At 41.4% G+C, this 17991-nt stretch overlaps 1 protein-coding gene across 1 annotated transcript in view; it reads right to left on the bottom strand.

Annotated features, from left to right (window-relative positions):
- Positions 1-17991, bottom strand: part of LOC126281392 (dipeptidase 1-like) — a 342362-nt gene that overhangs the window by 73356 nt on the left and 251015 nt on the right. Inside the window, exons 4-5 of the mRNA XM_049980319.1 lie at positions 15899-16031; positions 11565-11715 (exon numbers count right to left, since the gene is read on the bottom strand). Coding sequence (XP_049836276.1) covers positions 11565-11715; positions 15899-16031 — 284 coding nt within the window. The remainder of the gene's footprint in view (positions 1-11564; positions 11716-15898; positions 16032-17991) is intronic.

Here is a 17991-nt window from a genome sequence, read left to right as displayed (position 1 = left end):
AGCTATAGGGAGAGACGGGTCATATACAATATGTACAACAACCAAGAGGGAATAATAAGAGTGGACGATCAAGAACGAAGTGCTCTTACTAAGAAGGGTGTAAGACAAGGCTGTAGCCTTTCGCCCCTACTCTTCAATCTGTACATCGAGGAAGCAATGATGGAAATAAGAGAAAGGTTCATTAGTGGAATTAAAATACAAGGTGAAAGGATATCAATGATCCGATTCGCTGATGATATTGCTATCCTGAGTGAAAGTGAAGAAGAATTAAATGATCTGCTGAACGGAATGAACAGTCTAATGAGTACACAGTAAATCGGAGAAAGACGAAGGTAATGAGAAGTAGTAGAAATGAGAACAGCGAGAAACTTAACATCAGGATTGATGGTCACGAAGTCAATGAAGTTAAGGAATTCTGCTACCTAGGCAGTAAAATAACCAATGACAGACGCAGCAAGGAGGACATCAAAAGGAGACTCGCTATGGCAAAAAAGTCATTTCTGGCCAAGAGAAGTCTACTAATATCAAATACCGGCCTTAATTTGCGTAAGAAATTTCTGAGGATGTACGTCTGTAGTACAGCATTGTATGGTAGTGAAACATGGACTGTGGGAAACCGGAACAGAAGAGAATCGTAGCATTTGAGATGTGGTGCTATAGACAAATGTTGAAAATTAGGTGTACTGATAAGGTAAGGAATGAGGAGGTTCTACGCAGATTCGGAGAGGAAAGGAATATGTGGAAAACAGTGATGGGGAGAAGGGCCAGGATGATAGGTCATCTGCTAAGACATGAGGTAATGTCTTCCATGTTAGTAGAGGGAGCTGTAGAGAGCAAAAGCTGTAGAGGAATACAGAGATTAGAATACGTGAAGCAAATAATTGAGGACGTCGGTTGCATGTGCTACTCTGAGATGAAGAGGTTAGCACAGGAAAGGAATTCGTGGCGGGCCGCATCAAACCAGTCAGTAGCCTGATAACAAAAAAAAAAAAAAAAGTGCTGCCGAGGACAATATGCCTCAATCCAGATGGTGGAGATCCAGTCCCCCATTTCACTGTCTGTTTTTGACTAAGGCTAAATGTGACTTGTACTGCATCACAGGGCATTCAAGTATTCAGTGTGTGATTGCCAAAGTGTGCTCTATTCAGATGACGTTTCACTTCGTGTGCTGTCAACGCCGTCATGCAATAGTGATGCGGATGACACGTTCCTAGTAGGTACTATGACAGACCATCTGTTTATTATCGAGTTCAGACGGCTTCAGTATCTGCCTCCTGTCCAAGATGCCATCTGCAGCAGAGTAATGCAAATTAAAATGCTGTCGCCATGACACGATGGATTGGGAACTGTGAACATTTTAGAGCAGCTAGAACGTCACCTCCAAAGTACCCGTTAACCTGCCTGCAGATTAGGACCCCTGGTTCAATCGATGATGGAATTGTGGAATCGACGCAAAACACGATTCCATTCCCATGTCACACAGAGAGTTCATGCAAAGCGTGTAGAGGGAAAAAAATACAATTACCTGTGAGCATAAAGTTGTGCCATTACTGTCACAAATCTCTGAGCGTTATTGCTTAATTTTCTGCCGCTATTTAGTAGTTGTTTTATTGAGCGTACTGGACATATAGCCTTTTGGAGGGGGGGGGGGGGGGGGGGTATGGGTTTATAGCACCAGGATACTGCACTGCCTGTACGGTCTCAGATTCTGTCAGCAGAAGGCAGTCAGTGAATTTCATTAAGAGACGCGAACTTCCCGAGAGAGACAGGAAGATTTGGTGGCAGTTAAGCTGCGACAGGCTTCGTTCTGCCCCCAGAGTATAGCTGAGTATGGCAGTTTTGCACTTTCTGGATGAGAATCAATGGTATAGGAACCGCGCACCTCCTGACCAGCCTGAGAAAGAGGCTTTTGCACTTCAAAATGTTGGTCATCCAATCAAATAGTGCCGGCCGGAGTGGCCGAGCGGTTCTAGGCGCTACAGCATGGAGCCGCACGACCGCTACGGCCGCAGGGTCGATTCCTGCCTTTGGCATGGATGTGTGTCATGTTCTTAGGTTAGTTAGGTTTAAGTAGTTCTAAGTTCTAGGGGACTGATGACCTCAGAAGTTAAGTCCCATAGTACTCAGAACCATTTGACCCAATGAAATAGTGTCACGCCATAACAGTGCTTGGCGCGAAGAAGCCGAACAATTGAGGAGATTCTGCTCTCGGTCAGTTCTAATCTTGTCTCTCTTAATGGGCATATTGTACGCCAAGACTGGCATGTTCGTGGTGAGTTTTCCTTTTTTGATGAAGTACGCTTTATTTCATCTATCATGTTGGCAACAGCACTGAGTAATCCCCTCGAAGTAGAGCCTTTTTGAAAGTAGAGAGTTTGGTTAGAGCGGAAAACTAGTTCTCATAGCATTCGTGTTTCGTCTGCCATGTGTTTCGCCTCCTAAATGTGCACCCTGCTTTGCAGTAGTACTCTGCGCAGCTCACTAGTAGGTATACTGGATTATAACCTGTATTTTCGTCTCATTTACTGTTCTTTTGCGAGCTGTTCAGATACGAACAGCTTGTTGTGTTTTTTCCATGCAGTCTTCCATTTAATTTGGTATCGCCCGACAGTGTTAGTATTACTTTCTCTGAATGCGATACAGGTTTTTAGAAGGTTCATCTCTGTGTAAGTTATTTGTGTATTTTTTCCAATAATGAAAGCAAATAACATTTGCTTGCACTCAGACTTAATTAAAATTGCGAGATTCTTTAAACTATCCTACAACATTTCCATGGTTCAGCGACTCACTAATGGTAAGCATAGCCTGTCGTCCACCTAAGATCAATATTCTCACTGTGACTGTGGTATCGTTGTGCGGAATGGCCGACCCAATGACCTCCTTCTTGTTAATCAGTGAAGGTAACGAGCATTGCACTGTTCGTTCTGTTTGATTATGTCTGTTTACCCACTACGGAGAGATATGTCTTCCCCTAGTATTGTAGGTATGCTGCCCTTTGTTTCACGACTACGTGGTAACGATCCTTCCGTTTTCAGACGTAATAAGCCAAAACATTTTATAGATATGTCATTTCAAAATGCAAACCCACGCAAAAAAAACAGAAACTTTCACTGTATTTACGTTTGAATATGAGCAGAAATGTGGGAAATACGAGGATAATATCCCAGTACCTGCATCCTGTAGAAGATGGGTGACTTAGACCTACAGCTATAGGTGACAATTCTCAGTAAGTCAGAATGACCTAAGTTCGACCGTCCCGCTACAATCAACGTGTCAACATAAACTCCACAAAAATATATAGTGCTGCTTGTTAAGCCATTTATCACATCAGAAACTCAGTACTGTGATCTTCTGTATACTCTGTGGTTATGTATCTGAAAATAGTAACAAACATGTTAGCTACTAGGCGCATTGTTACTAGTTTATTATCATTCAATATTCACTCTTGGCCATTAAAACTGAAACGCCAAGGAGGACAGGAAATAACAAAATTTTAGGTATTGGGCGTGTTCACTATATTTGGAAGACTACACCAATAAATTTGCAAATGTTTTGGACACAGGGTGGTACCTATGCCAGCAACAGTGATCCGAGTAGCCCATCACAAGATACTGAAATTTTAATTCAGGTGACCCAGCTGGATATCTACCCGAACAGGGCTAGGACATAAGATGCAGGTATGTCAATCCATACCGCATCATCTAACTGTTATACAAACGTAACGTGGCGTGCAACCTTCTTGACAACTCACGATCTGATGTTTTAAATACGTGAGTGACAGGGTAAACTGCTGCGCGGGGGGAACAGGCGAATACCCTCTGTATTCAAGCAGATCATGAAAACTCAGGCAGCATACAGTCTTGCTACGTCTTGTTGAAAGATAGTATGATGAAGACTTGTTAGGTTACATGTCACGCCAGAAACGTAACGGAATCGATAAAAATGGAAGGTTTTGCGAACCAGAGCTAACAGTAAAGTGTATGCATTGGCACTCTACTCCTGCACACTGGTTCCACACGGCGCTGAAGAATGCGATGTGACAGTGTTTGTTCTCCACGGAACCTTCACACTCGCATACAGCTGTCATAATGCTGTATGCCGAACCGTATCTGGTCGGAAAAAACAGTGTGCTGCCGCTCCTGTGTCCAGGTTCGCTGTTGTTGGGCACATCACCCTCCGAGCACCTCTGTTTGCTTCTCCGTGAAGGGTAGCCGCAACAATGTGAGACGTGGCAATGATCTCCCTATCTGTTGTGCAAGCTCACCATACTCCTCGCAAAGAAATTAAAACAATGAAAGAAAAAATTGAGCAAGTATAATCATAAGTAATTTTGTAGACAAATTTGTGAAAATAACTGCGTTAAAATAAAATCGTGATCCGAGTAGCCGATCACAAGATATTGAAGTTTTAATTCAGGTGACTGAGCTGAATACACGAGTGCGACAAGCGGGTGGCGTCCGCCACTGTCGCACATTAGGGTGGTAGTCGTCAAATAAACGCAAGTCACCGTGACGTGGACGCAGCCAAGGCGTCGGGAAAGTTCGGAATGCTGGCGGATGGATACGAACTGTCTCTTAGGCAGAAACGCTACTCACTTTGCGTTAGCGGACACCCCTTCATTACGACCGAGTTGATGAATCAATAATGTTATAAAACCACAGAGTAAAAGTAGGGCGAAATTAAGTGATGAACTGTAATTTGAGAAAGGAAGAATTCCGCTAGATATCGTTGCGAAAGTGTATATCATGGAGCAATTGATGGAAGTTATTATACTATGTAAGTCAATGCTGCACACGACGGCCCGCACTGGAGGGGACACTCCACTATTCTGAAGAACGCTGCTAGAGATGAGATGGACAGACACAGTTGTGACACAATCAATTTTGTTCTTTGACCTATTGAGTAAGTAAGGTCTCTGCAAGACAGGTCGTGGAGGAAGCGATGTGTGTCAAATTAGTAGTTTCATATGATGTCAGACAATGTGCAAAACGTATGCCAGGTGCGATACCATTACTGCAGTCTCTGTAGGAAATTTGGGGGCTTTGACTATTCTAGTGTTCAATGCCTCAGTTTCACGCTTAACATATGCTTCTCTTGAGCGCTTGCTGTGCACAGATGTCAAAATACGATGTTATCTTTCAGCTGGTTCAAGATGAGATGCAAATTGTTATATTTAACTCTTAATGATTACAGTGATGCACAACGAGCTCGTTTTGGCGGAATTGTAGTTTCAAGTGGCCTTACTGAGATGGTATAACTGTTACAGTATACTTACTTACAACTATATACAAGGTGAGTCAGGAGGGCTGGGTTGAGTTCTTTAGGGAAAGAGACCAATCCCGGACGCGGGATTGAACCGTCGTCCTCCCGAATGCGAGTCCAGTGTGCTAACCACTGCGCCACCCTGCTGTGTGAAGAGGGAAGGTACATGGCTTGAGGGATGATACTTTTAATAAACGTGTGACCTTTCCTTAACAATTTCAAGTAAACCAATGAAAACCACTAGGAACGGGAAACGTGTAGCATCGTCCTTACTAACCATGTCAATACGCAATTCACTTGCGCATGGTGCAGTTGTTTACCACAAGTCTCAGTCCGACAGTGCTTGTCGTAGTGCAAGCTACTATAGTGTTCTTCCGTGAACAACGAAAACAGTTTTGTGTACTGAAAATGCGACGGATCTTCACACATGCAGAATACGCTGACATGGTGTTTGTCTATGGTTTGTCCCATGGGAATTCCAGAGCTGCTATGGGAGAAAACCAAGAACGATTTCCGAAACTCAGAGTCTCAGATAGCAGTGTGCTTTAACAGGGTGCTTCCGAACTGCAATAGTGTGGTACGCTTCCCAGCGTAAATTTTGTCTGTCAACGTCCCGTACAACAATTTCTCAATGAAGTTGAGAACATTCATCAAGTAGTGGAACGCAACCATACTACTAGCTCTAGAATAATTATTGCCCAACTTGGTATTCCTGAAACTTAAGTGACACGCACAGTACACGAGCACGGTCTGTATCTCCTTCATCAGAAGAGTGCACAACATTTGTGTGATGGAGATGCTGCCGCTCGACAAGAATTCTGTCAGTGGATCACGGCCATTGAGCGATTAATTCCACGTATTCTGTTCACAAGCACGTGAGGCAATACTGATCTTACGACTTATCTTAGAAGAAAGATTACAGAAAGGCAAACCTACGTTTCTAGCATTTGTAGACTTAGAGAAAGCTTTTGACAATGTTGACTGGAATACTCTCTTTCAAATTCTGAAGGTGGCAGGGGTAAAATACAGGGAGCGAAAGGCTATTTACAATTTGTACAGAAACCAGATGGCAGTTATAAGAGTCGAGGAACATGAAAGGGAAGCAGTGGTTGGGAAGGGAGTGAGACAGGGTTGTAGCCTATCCCCGATGACATTCAATCTGTATATGGAGCAAGCAGTAAAGGAAACAAAAGAACATTTCGGAGTAGGTATTAAAGTCCATGGTGAAGAAATAAAAACTTTGAGGTTCGCCGATGACATTGTAATTCTGTCAGAGACAGCAAAGGACTTGAAAGAGCAGTTGAATGGAATGGACAGTGTCTTGAAAGGAGGATATAAGATGAACATCAACAAAAGCAAAACGAGGATAATGGAATGTAGTCGAATTAAGGCGGTTGATGCTGAGGGAATTCGATTAGGATATGAGACACTTAAATTAGTAAAGGGGTTTTGCTATTTGGGGAGCAAACTAACTGATGATGGTCGAAGTAGAGAGGATATAAAATGTAGACTGGCAATGGCAAGGAAAGCGTTTCTGATGAAGAGAAATTTGTTAACATCGAGTATTGATTTAAATGTGAGGAAGTCATTTCTGGAAGTATTTTTATGGAGTGCAGCCATTTATGGAAGTGAAACATGGACGATAAATAGTTCGGACAAGAAGAGAATAGAAGCTTTCGAAATGTGGTGCTACAGAAGAATGCTGAAGATTAGATGGGTAGATCACATAACTAATTAGGAAGTATTGAATAGGATTGGGGAGAAGAGAAGTTTGTGGCACAACTTGACCAGAAGAAGGGATCGGTTGGTAGGACATGTTCTGAGGCATCGAGGGATCATCAATTTTGTATTGGAGGGCAGCGTGGAGGGTAAAAATCGTAGATGGAGACCAAGAGATGAATACACTAAGCAGATTGAGAAGGATGTAGGTTGCAGTAGGTACTGTGAGATGAAGAAGCTTGCACAGGATAGAGTAGCATGGAGAGCTGCATCAAACCAGTCTCAGGACTGAAGACCACAACAACAAGAACAAACGAATTTTCAACGACGTTTATCAGTCAATGTGTGGTGCGGTATTATTGATGACCAACTCATCGGTCCAGTTTTTTTTAGATAGCCATCGTACTGGGACACGGTATCTTGACTTTCTTCCAAATGTTTTACCAGAATGCGTGGAGAATATCCCTTCGCCAACCCAACGTCGTATGTACTTTTAGTATTACCGGGCTCCTACACATACCGTACGGCCAGTGACAGAGTATCTCAACACAATGTACCCTGGTCATTGCTAGGCCACTGAGGTCGCCCGTTCGATCTTACCCTACCAGATTACTATTTATGGGGGTGGCTAAGGAGCGACGACTACAAGCGCAGAGTGTACACAAGAGAGGAATTTCTCTCTCATATTTTACATGCTTGTGCCCAACTAAAGGAATGCAAAACGGAGCTCCAATCGGCGACACTGTCTACAAGAGCAGCAACATGCATTGAAGTTGACGGTGCACTGCTTCAACATCTCCTGTGAGGAAACGTACTCAATTAAACGAATCATAACATAACAGTATCTTAATTTACCTTCACCTGCACGTTTCCCGTTCATAGCTGTTTTCATTGGTTTACCTGGAGACGCTTAAGAAAAGGTGATATGTTTATAAGAAGGTTTTTGTTCACAATCACCAGTAGTATCACTCGTCAAATCATTTAGGTTTCCTCCTGATTCACCCTGTATTTTATATCTAATGTTACGTTATGCTGCACTTACGTGTAGGTAGAATGGTGTCCATAATGCATCTTGGACCGGGTTTCTGTCTGGTTATCTGTCTTTACCATGAATCATGTAGTCTCTTTTGTATTAGACTTTTAGTGATACTTTAACTTTTTACTTTAGTGATACTTTACTTTTCGTAAGTAATTTGACAGTTTTCGCCCCAGGGAAGCTTCATGTTAGTTAATTACACTGCGGATGTTCAGGGACACTGTTAGAGTTTAAGAGATCGTAACTCTGTAAAATACGAAGCTTAAGATTATCCATGGACATTACGTCTCATCTTCACACTTGTCCTTATCTGTCATTTGAAAAAGTTTTTTCAATAGTTTTACGTTTCAGATATTTTTGTTCGTTGAGGATGTCGTTTTGATATTTTTTGTAGGTGTACATATATCCAATTCTTCTGAAGTGTTCATATCATGACCCTTAGTTATTTTACGTAGAATAATTTTCAAATCCCATTCGATTTGTTCTGCCTTATGATTTGGCCTTTTTAGGAATGTGCAAAAACTTGATTGGTCATTATCCAATTGCCTTTTACGTTCGTTAAATCTTATTCCACAATTCTTTTCTATTTTTTCGATACAGACTATAATGCAGTTATCACAGGAAGTTTTGTAAATGCTCGGATTAGAAGAAATAGGTACCTAACTTTTCCCTGACCTTATTTCTGTTTTCAGATTATTCTTTCATCGAAATACTAGTTTTATTTAAAATATTAGTTTTATTTAAATTCGTAAGTTTTTTAAGAGTCAAGACCTTTGCTCCTTGTTAAGATTCATTTGAAAATATTTGTAACTGTTTAAACTGTTAATTGTTTGAGATCCAAAGCCACTTGCCTGGTCGCAGGATTTGTGTCAAACTATTAACAATCCAGTGGAATTGGTAGTTCACGTACCAATTTGATGAAGTATTAATGTATGACTTATTTGGAAAATAAAATCTTCAATAAAAGATTGAATGGCATACTGCTTAAAGATCCCTGTTTCCAAGCTAACCGAATCCATTGCTGTATTTTTTTGTACGGTGTCTCTGACTGGTTTCATGCGGCCCGCCACGAATTACTCTCGTCTCAGAGTAGTACATGCAGCCTATGTCCTCAATTATTTGCTATATGTATTCCAGTCTCTGTCTTCCTCCTGCACTTCCTACTTATTTCATCCGGCTACAACTTGTGTTTCTGTATTCCTGAATTTCCCTGAACATTTTTGTACTTGCTTCTTTCATCGATCAACTGAAATATTTCTTTTGTTATTCATGGTTTTTTTGCAGTTACCTTTTATGTACCTAAGTTTTCCTTTCCAACTCTGTCATTGCCCTTTCTAGATATATCCATTCCTTTTCAACAATACTGTCTACTGAGCTATTCCTTATTGCAGTATGTGTGACCTTAGACGACTTCAGGCATTCCTCTCCGTTCCTTAATACTACCGTACCCCACTTCTTTGCGTATGGATTCTTCCTGAATAATCTCTTACTCTTCAGCCTATTCTTCATCACTACTGCACTGTGATCTAAGTCCATATCTGCTCATGGGTATGGCTTGCAATCCAATATCTGATTTCGAAATATCTATCTGACCATGATGTAATCAAACTGAAATTACCTACCACCCCTTCCCAAGTATATCGCTTCCTCTTGTGATGCTTACAGTATAAGCCATCACTAGCGGAAATCCTACGTCCCTTACACCATTTCCCACTGTTGTCGATATTACCCTATACTCATCTGAACAGAAATCCTTATCTTCTTTCCATTTGACTTCACTTACCCCCACTATACTTAGATTGAGCCTTTTCATTTCCATTTTCAGATATTCTAACTTCCCTTCCAATTTCAGACTTCTGACATACACCTCCAAACTCGTACAACGTCACCCTTTAGTTGGTTGATCATTCTGCTGGCTATCTTGATAGTCCCTCCTCTGACCCCCCCCCCTCCCCATCTCCACCCGGATATCAGAATCGGTGACTATTTCAGAATATTTTGCCGACGTGTGGACTCGTTATGATATTTTTCTATTAAGGGCCTCTTGTCCGGTGAGTACACAATTATTCTCCTTAAGGTAGTGCTTTTCATTGTCTTCTGCATCCTTATGACATTGATAATTGTTGATTCTTCCAACTTTAAGGGCAGTTTCCCAACACATAGGCAAGAGAGTGCCATCAACCCTCTGCTCGCTCCTCCGTTTTCTTTGACAAGGTCGTTGGCAGAATGAGGATGGCTTGTTATGCCGTAAGTCTTTCGCTGGCAAAGCTGGTTCTTACTCAGATTCTAAGCACAGGAGCGAGGAAGTTTAGATTACTAATCAAGTACGCTACTCCTGGACCACGGTTATAGTTAACTAGGGCCATTCAAAATACGCTAGGCAGAGCAAAGTCTAAGCATTATAGCTATGAGTGGTGTCTGTCCTGTCTGATATGCCCTACAGAACAGACACTACTAGCTATCAACTATCTTGGACATATACCTAAAATTTGGGGTGAAACGAAACGGGATGGGAAATAGATAGGAAGAAATGACTTCTAACAGCAGAGTCATTGCATTAATGCCACAGTGAGAGTTAGAAACTTGTGCTGGATCGAGATTCTAGACAGGATGCTCAGCTTCTCTAGAGAACTTGCCTTAACCTCCTTGACTTCCAATCTTGTTAGTCACTATATTACAGAGGTCAGCTAGCCCTTTGAACGAACACGCTGAGCTACCGTGCTCGAGTCTCGGCCAGCTGGGCACTCTTTCTGTCATACTCAAATTCCCAAAGTCCCAAGCGCCGCAGCGGAATGACTTCCAATCTTGTTAGTCACTATATTACAGAGGTCAGCTAGCCCTTTGAACGAACACGCTGAGCTACCGTGCTCGAGTCTCGGCCAGCTGGGCACTCTTTCTGTCATACTCAAATTCCCAAAGTCCCAAGCGCCGCAGCGGAATGACCCCCGCCCATTAATCCCCTATTCGCTGTCTTCTGATTCTCCTAGGAGATCGGACGTCGGTTCTGCATAGGCACTGAAACTTCTTCATCAAACTGCTGTCACGCCTACGGATTTGCAGATGTGAGCGGTGCCTGTCCTGTCGGACTCGTCCGACCGTTCCAGAGAAGTGGAGTATCTGGTTTCGAGACGCGGTTAGTATAAATTTTCAACTCTCACCTTAGCATTGCTACAGTGCCCTGTGCGGCTGTAAGTCATTATTTCCTCATTATTTTCTCATTATTTCTTTCCTGTCTCTTTCTCCTGCCATTTCCTTTCCATTCTGTTCTCCTCAAATACTCACAAGAAATCTAAACATTGCTGGTGGCAGCTGACCTACACTCTTCCCTGTATATTTACAATTTATATGGCGCTACTCCTCGTACTTTGCACTGCAGCATGGAAGGTTAATCATTTACACTTGCAGATAAGAAGAAAATTTAACGTTTGTCACCTTGCCTTGATGGTGTTGTCACCTTAGTAAGAGAGGTCGTAGGAGCAACTGCCTTGAATGACTTGCGGTGCGTTGATGGTAGTGGAAGAGCAGGGGCCTTCCCGCGGCTACTCACCAAGGCGTGTTGCAGGCGTGCGTCAGCGTGAGGTAGCGCGCCCCTAGCAGGTAGAGGGCCCGCAGCACGCCCAGGCTGGCCCCCAGCGCGTGGCCTCCCTCCACGCCCACGAGACTAGCCAGCACGCCGGCGGCGTGCGCGTCTTCGATACCTATAAGTCAGTTTGCAAAGTTACCAACTTATTTGGTTAGCACTGTGTTACACGAATTCAGTATCAACAATTGTACCACTGTTAAGTCCGAATTCATTAAAGGGAGGTCCTGGTCGAGGCCTATTTAAAAATTGGTTTTATTTACACAAATTGCATCCCTGAAGAGTATAGATTGCGTCTGCGAAAGGCTTTCTTGATTCTGGAAGTGTTTTAAAAGTTGCAGCGTGTTGGATGGAACCGTGCACAGACTATGTGGCTGCTCGATGGATTCCAATCAACTGTGGTTATTTCACACATTTTTTTGTGTTTTCCTTATAAAGTGTGAATAGTTACATAACTGTTAGAAACGGGTTGATGCATACAATCACTATTCTGAAGGACAATTATAAGCATAAAACAAATGAAAATCGTGTAATATCATACTTCTTTTAAAAAAAAAAAATGAGAGAGAGAGAGAGAGAGAGAGAGAAACCATTTGTGTAATGTCACCGCGTCCCAGGCATAATTTAACACAGACAACATACACTTAGAGAGATATTCGGCAGTAACACCTCGTAATGAGTAATTTTACCCACGTCTGTATATTATAAAGGGATAGAAAATAGAAGTCAGAAATAATGAGACACTTTTCACAGCTTTATTGACTTGTCCCAACACATTACACTAATAAATGGTATGTCATTCCACGTCAATTTTTTATGGAGTAAACTGAAATAAATGTTTCTAATCTGTCCTGAGCACGACCTTCTCACTCTTAGCTTCTATGGCGCCTCTAGAGCACTGTGAGGCACTACCACATCATAATTTCACTTTAATAAATAGTGGTTATTTACGGAAATGATTGCAGTTGTTCTTTGAACTTCGGAAATCCCCTTCTTAATACCTTAGGTACATCAATTAATCCCACAGTATTATGGTAATTGATTTCGGAGATTTTTAACATCATCCAATACAAATGTGTCATCTTCACGAACTTAACTTGCCTCTCATCACTAAATGTCACTTTGTCTGTTTGTCCATTAAAGTTCATGGTTTTCTTCTTCACATCCAATGTGCAGTGGTGCCAGCTGGCTTTAGTTTTCATCTAACAGTTTAGGTAAAGTTAACCATAACCAAGCGGGAGTCGTACACAGTAGGTTGTTTTCGGCTTGCTAGAAACATGCTTAGATAAAAGACGTTTGCCTGCACTCACCAAATCCATCTGCTAAGTACATGTCATACAAAAAAAAAACTAGAATATAACTATGACATAGCAATGAAGTACCGGTATTCACGTCCACTAAACTGCATTTGTCATCTAACAGGAAGATGTATGAACAACAGTCGCGTTTTCCATACCAGTAAAGTGTACTATGTGTTATCTAAGCACCCATTTTACTCAGAATTTCTCAAACCGTTCTCATGCGGTTCATCATAGAATTTAGCAGGCGTCGTTTATAGTAATCCGGGTTGTATGTAGTGACTTTGGTTGATGGTAGTTCAAGAAAAGATTCCATCAGTATACGAAGCTCTGTCTCATGAAGGTTTGCTTACAAGACACGCCGTTAGCAACAGGCAAAATGAAAACACGAGCTTTAGCAGCGTTTGAAACTGGTTTCGGAGCATCTTCACTGTCAGAGAAAAACAGTTAAAATAGCAGTTAATGCAGCTGTAGGTATATTCACCGGCGTTTATTCATCTATTCTGAAGACCATGAGCATGGTAGGAATCGTCGTCATAGGGACGAACAGCAAAAACTTCGTGGAGTTACTTGACTGGAAATGCGTGGCCATCGTTTGTCAATAGAGGCCGCAAATTCAAATCAAAGAACGTTTGAGGAAAAAGGATGCCTCTTTGTTCCTGGGATCTCAGATTTACTGTAAGTTTTGAAACACCATTTTCCTTGTTACTCCATACTTTAAACGCTTTCTTCTCGGAATAACATTTTTCAGCGCCGAAGCGCTCTGGAGCCTAGACAGATTAACGGATTCATTAGAATGTTGTTAAAATCAAAGATAATTTGATTTAGGAGGCTTGGAAGATGTTTTTATTATTCGAAAGAAACTGAATTTTTTTCAAGTAGCTGCAATTTTTGAGGTATTTTTTGAAACCTCATCAAGGTGGATACTCATATTCATTCTAATTTAAAAGTTCTATATTGCCACAAGTTTGTACAATGCTTATCGCAAACCAGGGCGCATACGAGGCGCTTACTTTGACAAGGGTTGCAACCGCAATTGTTAATCTGTTATGAGATAAAAAGCCTCTTTCATACACAAGTGTGTGTATAATAAAGTGATTAAACTACCATTTTAAGAAATACAAATCCTGCATGAAAAGAAAAATCAGAACATCATCCATTCTTTCTGCCTCTCGATCAGAATCTCATCTTAAATCTTTAATGCGAAAACTACAAGATCCGAAAGGGCATATCTAACAAAACTTGAAAATTTCTTTTCGTTCTATCAACCGATAGCTGGAGTGTAACTCCATGTACTGTACAAATTGGAATACATACATCCACTGGAATATGATTTCGCTGATCTATGAACATCTTGCAAGGTGCAGCATGGACCCATTTAGCAAAGCTGTTATCTTTCTGCAAAGTAGGGTACTCCGGGGTTATATTTATGTAGGCTTGAGTGTATGTGAGTTAATTCTCATGTTTTCCCGCTATTCCTATTGTACATTTACAATGAAGTAACTGCCAAGGGATGTGACGAAAGTTGTAGCTTTTTGTTGGACTACATTCAACAATATAGTAGAGGGAAAACGTACAGCGTCTAATATTGTTAAGCAGCAGATATTATGGATAAAAATCATACAATTGTCTATTTCCTGTTTAATATGGTTGATAAAGATATATTGAGATCTACAACCCTCTCTTTCCCTGTACGATGAGACTGTATTGTACCCTTCGGGGCTATTAAACGGCTCATCAGGAACACTGTCTGAATATACACAATGGAAGAAACGTATGAGATAATTGATAAAAAAGAGGTGCGTCTCAAGGTTTTCCTATTTATTGCTAGTTATAAGAAAATATTTATTTTCTATATAATTTATATGATCATCGACGTTATTAGTGTAACATAAATCCATTTGCGCATATGTGTTAACATCATCTACATGTTGATCAAATCTAGAGAGCCTACAAAGTGTGAGTTAGCTGTCCACTGTCATTACTTTCTACTTTCGTAGACAACAATGTATATATCATTTTATGTATAAAATACTACACTACCCCATCTTTAGAAATTTTTTTGCAGTTTAAAAAAAAATGGGTCAAATGGCTCTGAGCACTATGGGACTTAACATCTATGGTCATCAGTCCCCTAGAACTTAGAACTACTTAAACCTAACTAACCTAAGGACATCACACAACAGCCAGCCATCACGAGGCAGAGAAAATCGTTGACCCCGCCGGGAATCGAACCCGGGATCCCGGGCGTGGGAAGCGAGAACGCTACAGCACGACCACGAGATGCTGGCTTGCAGTTTAAAACTACGTGTAAAAAAAGCTGTTATGAATGTAAGTCCTTATACATTAAATACAATGCACACCTCAAAAAACAGTAAAGTATCCAGAACAGGAGGAGAAAATGAAACGATGTGAAACTTAACGAGATAAGGTGGTATGCCATGTTGTTTCATTGATTACAAAACCTAATCAAATTTACGGAGAGCCTGGTCGTTTAAGCCCATTTATTGGTGTGATTCTCCATCATCTCTGGTCTACATGCATACACTGATCAGTTGGAAGTGTGTCACAAAGCGGTTGTGTCCTCTTCTGAAGCAGTCTTACCCACAACAGTTTTAATTTTTCCCTCAAATACTGGCACTCACACAGAATTAACGTCCGAGCTGGTCCCACACTTGTTCTATCATGGAGCATCTTACTAGACAAGCGAGTACCTCTACATCATGCACGCAGTTCGTAGATACACATGCCATGTATGGAAGGGCATTCTCCTCCTGAAAAATCGGACTAAAATACTATCGCGTGAGAGGTAACACAATTATACCTAGAATGTCCGTGGCGTGTCGTTGTGTTGTCAGAGTTTCTCAGTCACTACCAACCTTGACCTGAAGTCATGGACTGCTCGCAACACCCTGAGCTCCTGTTTCATGCCATGGCGAAAAGCATTTGCCATATTATTTAAGGTTAAATGAAAGAGCCTTGTGTGACATCGAAGGCACCTACCTTGAGCGGTAGTGACGAGCGCCAACTCCCGGGGGTACCTCTCGACGAGGCGGCGGATGACGTCGACCTGTTCCAGCGCGAGCGTCACCGCGTCCAAGTGCTGCGCCGAGCACGGCACGTACGCCGACCAGAACTGTAATACGCCCAGCCGGCGCCAACAAAATGTCGCTGCTAACTACGATACGTCTTCGACTGTATTAGCTTTTGTTATGCAATCAAATGAACACATTACTACTGCGGCATAGAAAACGCGACACGCCATCTTGTTCTCTAACTCATTTGATTTCTTAAAAGAATATTTTATGAATTTTGTCGTGTGGGATCTTTCGGGTCCGTCGAAGTGATGGGTGATTCAAAATTACTATTGCGACGTGTATGACACCTGGCAAAAAATTTGTTGTAGAATTAGCTAGTGAGCCAGGCAATCGCTGGTTCAAAAATGTGTGTTGAGAGTAAAATATATAAGGGATAAAATTTGCTGATGACTTTGCTACCTCTTTTGAAAGTAAGCAACACGTTTTGTATCTACGAGCACAGGATATGTACTGGGAGTAAACGGGATAAAGACGAAAAGATGGAAGAGTAGATGAACCGAATAAGCTACAAACGTAGCATCGAAACTGTGGGCCACGCACGTTACAGAGTAAAGGAATTCTGCTACCTTGGAAGCAAAATAACCTATGGTGGACGACGTAAAGAGGACAAAATCAGACTAGCAGAGGCAAAGAGGACATTCCTTTCCAAACGAAGTCTACCTGTATCAAAGGTTCGTGTAGGTGTTATCGTAACTTAGGTGTCATCGTAACATCTTCTATAAATAACACAGAGTGACGACAATCAAATGAACACGTTTCCCTATTATATTACATATTACATACGAGGCCATGCTGAAGAGTAACCCCTCCGAATTTTCCATGTGTAAATTCTTAAAGCCTTTTAAATGAAACAGACTTCATTAGCATTCTACAACTTTATTCCTGATGTCTACATACTTCATTGTTAAAATAGACAGCCTAGCGCCGAAAACATTTTTCCCAACGAAATACCAGCTTGTTGATACCGTGACTGTAGAATGTTTGACAGTGTCGACGGAGCCACAACTTTACCTGCGCCTGCACCGCTTCATCTCTACGAAGGTGGTGTCCTAGGAGGAGTTCTTTCAGTTTTGGAATCAGATGAAAATCGGCTGGATCAAGTCGTGACTGTACGGAAGAATCGAAACTTGATTGCAGTGCGCTGTCTCACACGCAATTACGTTACACATTGAAATTCGGAGTCATCTGTTGGAAGAGTGCTATAATTATGTAAACATAAAGAATAAAGATGTAGAATGTTAAAAATATTTATTTTATTTAAATAGCTTTAAGGGTTTTCACATAATAAACTCTGAAGCAAAAATTTTCAGCACGCCTTCGTGAAATGCCGTTGTCATGTGGATCACATCATGATGGATAATTAGGATGTGAGAAACATTTAAGTGTAATGGCGTAAATAGAACTATCCTGCAAAACAAATCTTGAATACAAAATATGTGGCTCATGCAACTGGTCAGCCAGTAAATAAACAGCAATCCAGGTGTAAAACGTTTAAAAATGTCTTATACTAATTATTCGACAGCTGCAAAACTCGATCTACTGTAAACGTTTATATTTACACAGTCAAATGATTAGATTTGAATTTGTCACATAACACTGGGTTACATGTAGTGATTCTCCTTTTGATCGTGCAAGAGGACATACAATAGTACTTCATATGAGGATGAATAAGTTATCGTTGGCATATGAAGCATATCAGCCGACTACCGTTTACAGGTATTGCATGGCTACGAGTTCACACGATAACGAGATACAAGTGAAACTTTAGGATATAGAAAATGATGTCTAACCAGAGATATGTCAGCACACAGAGTTCCGTTATAGCAGTACGTTCAACCTCTCATCTGCAGTAGTGTTGTTAGTTAATTCACGAAACTGACCGCACATAAAGTATAATAAACAGTATATAAATCAACGGGGAACTATTCTGATAGTTAAGTAAAGCTAAGCACACCTGCTGACATTTAGGCAAGTATAAGTTCCACCCACTTCGTGAAA

This window comes from Schistocerca gregaria, chromosome 7, assembly GCF_023897955.1.
Source record: "Schistocerca gregaria isolate iqSchGreg1 chromosome 7, iqSchGreg1.2, whole genome shotgun sequence".
Lineage (NCBI taxonomy): Eukaryota > Metazoa > Arthropoda > Insecta > Orthoptera > Acrididae > Schistocerca > Schistocerca gregaria.
This window is presented reverse-complemented; position numbering and strand designations above follow the sequence as displayed.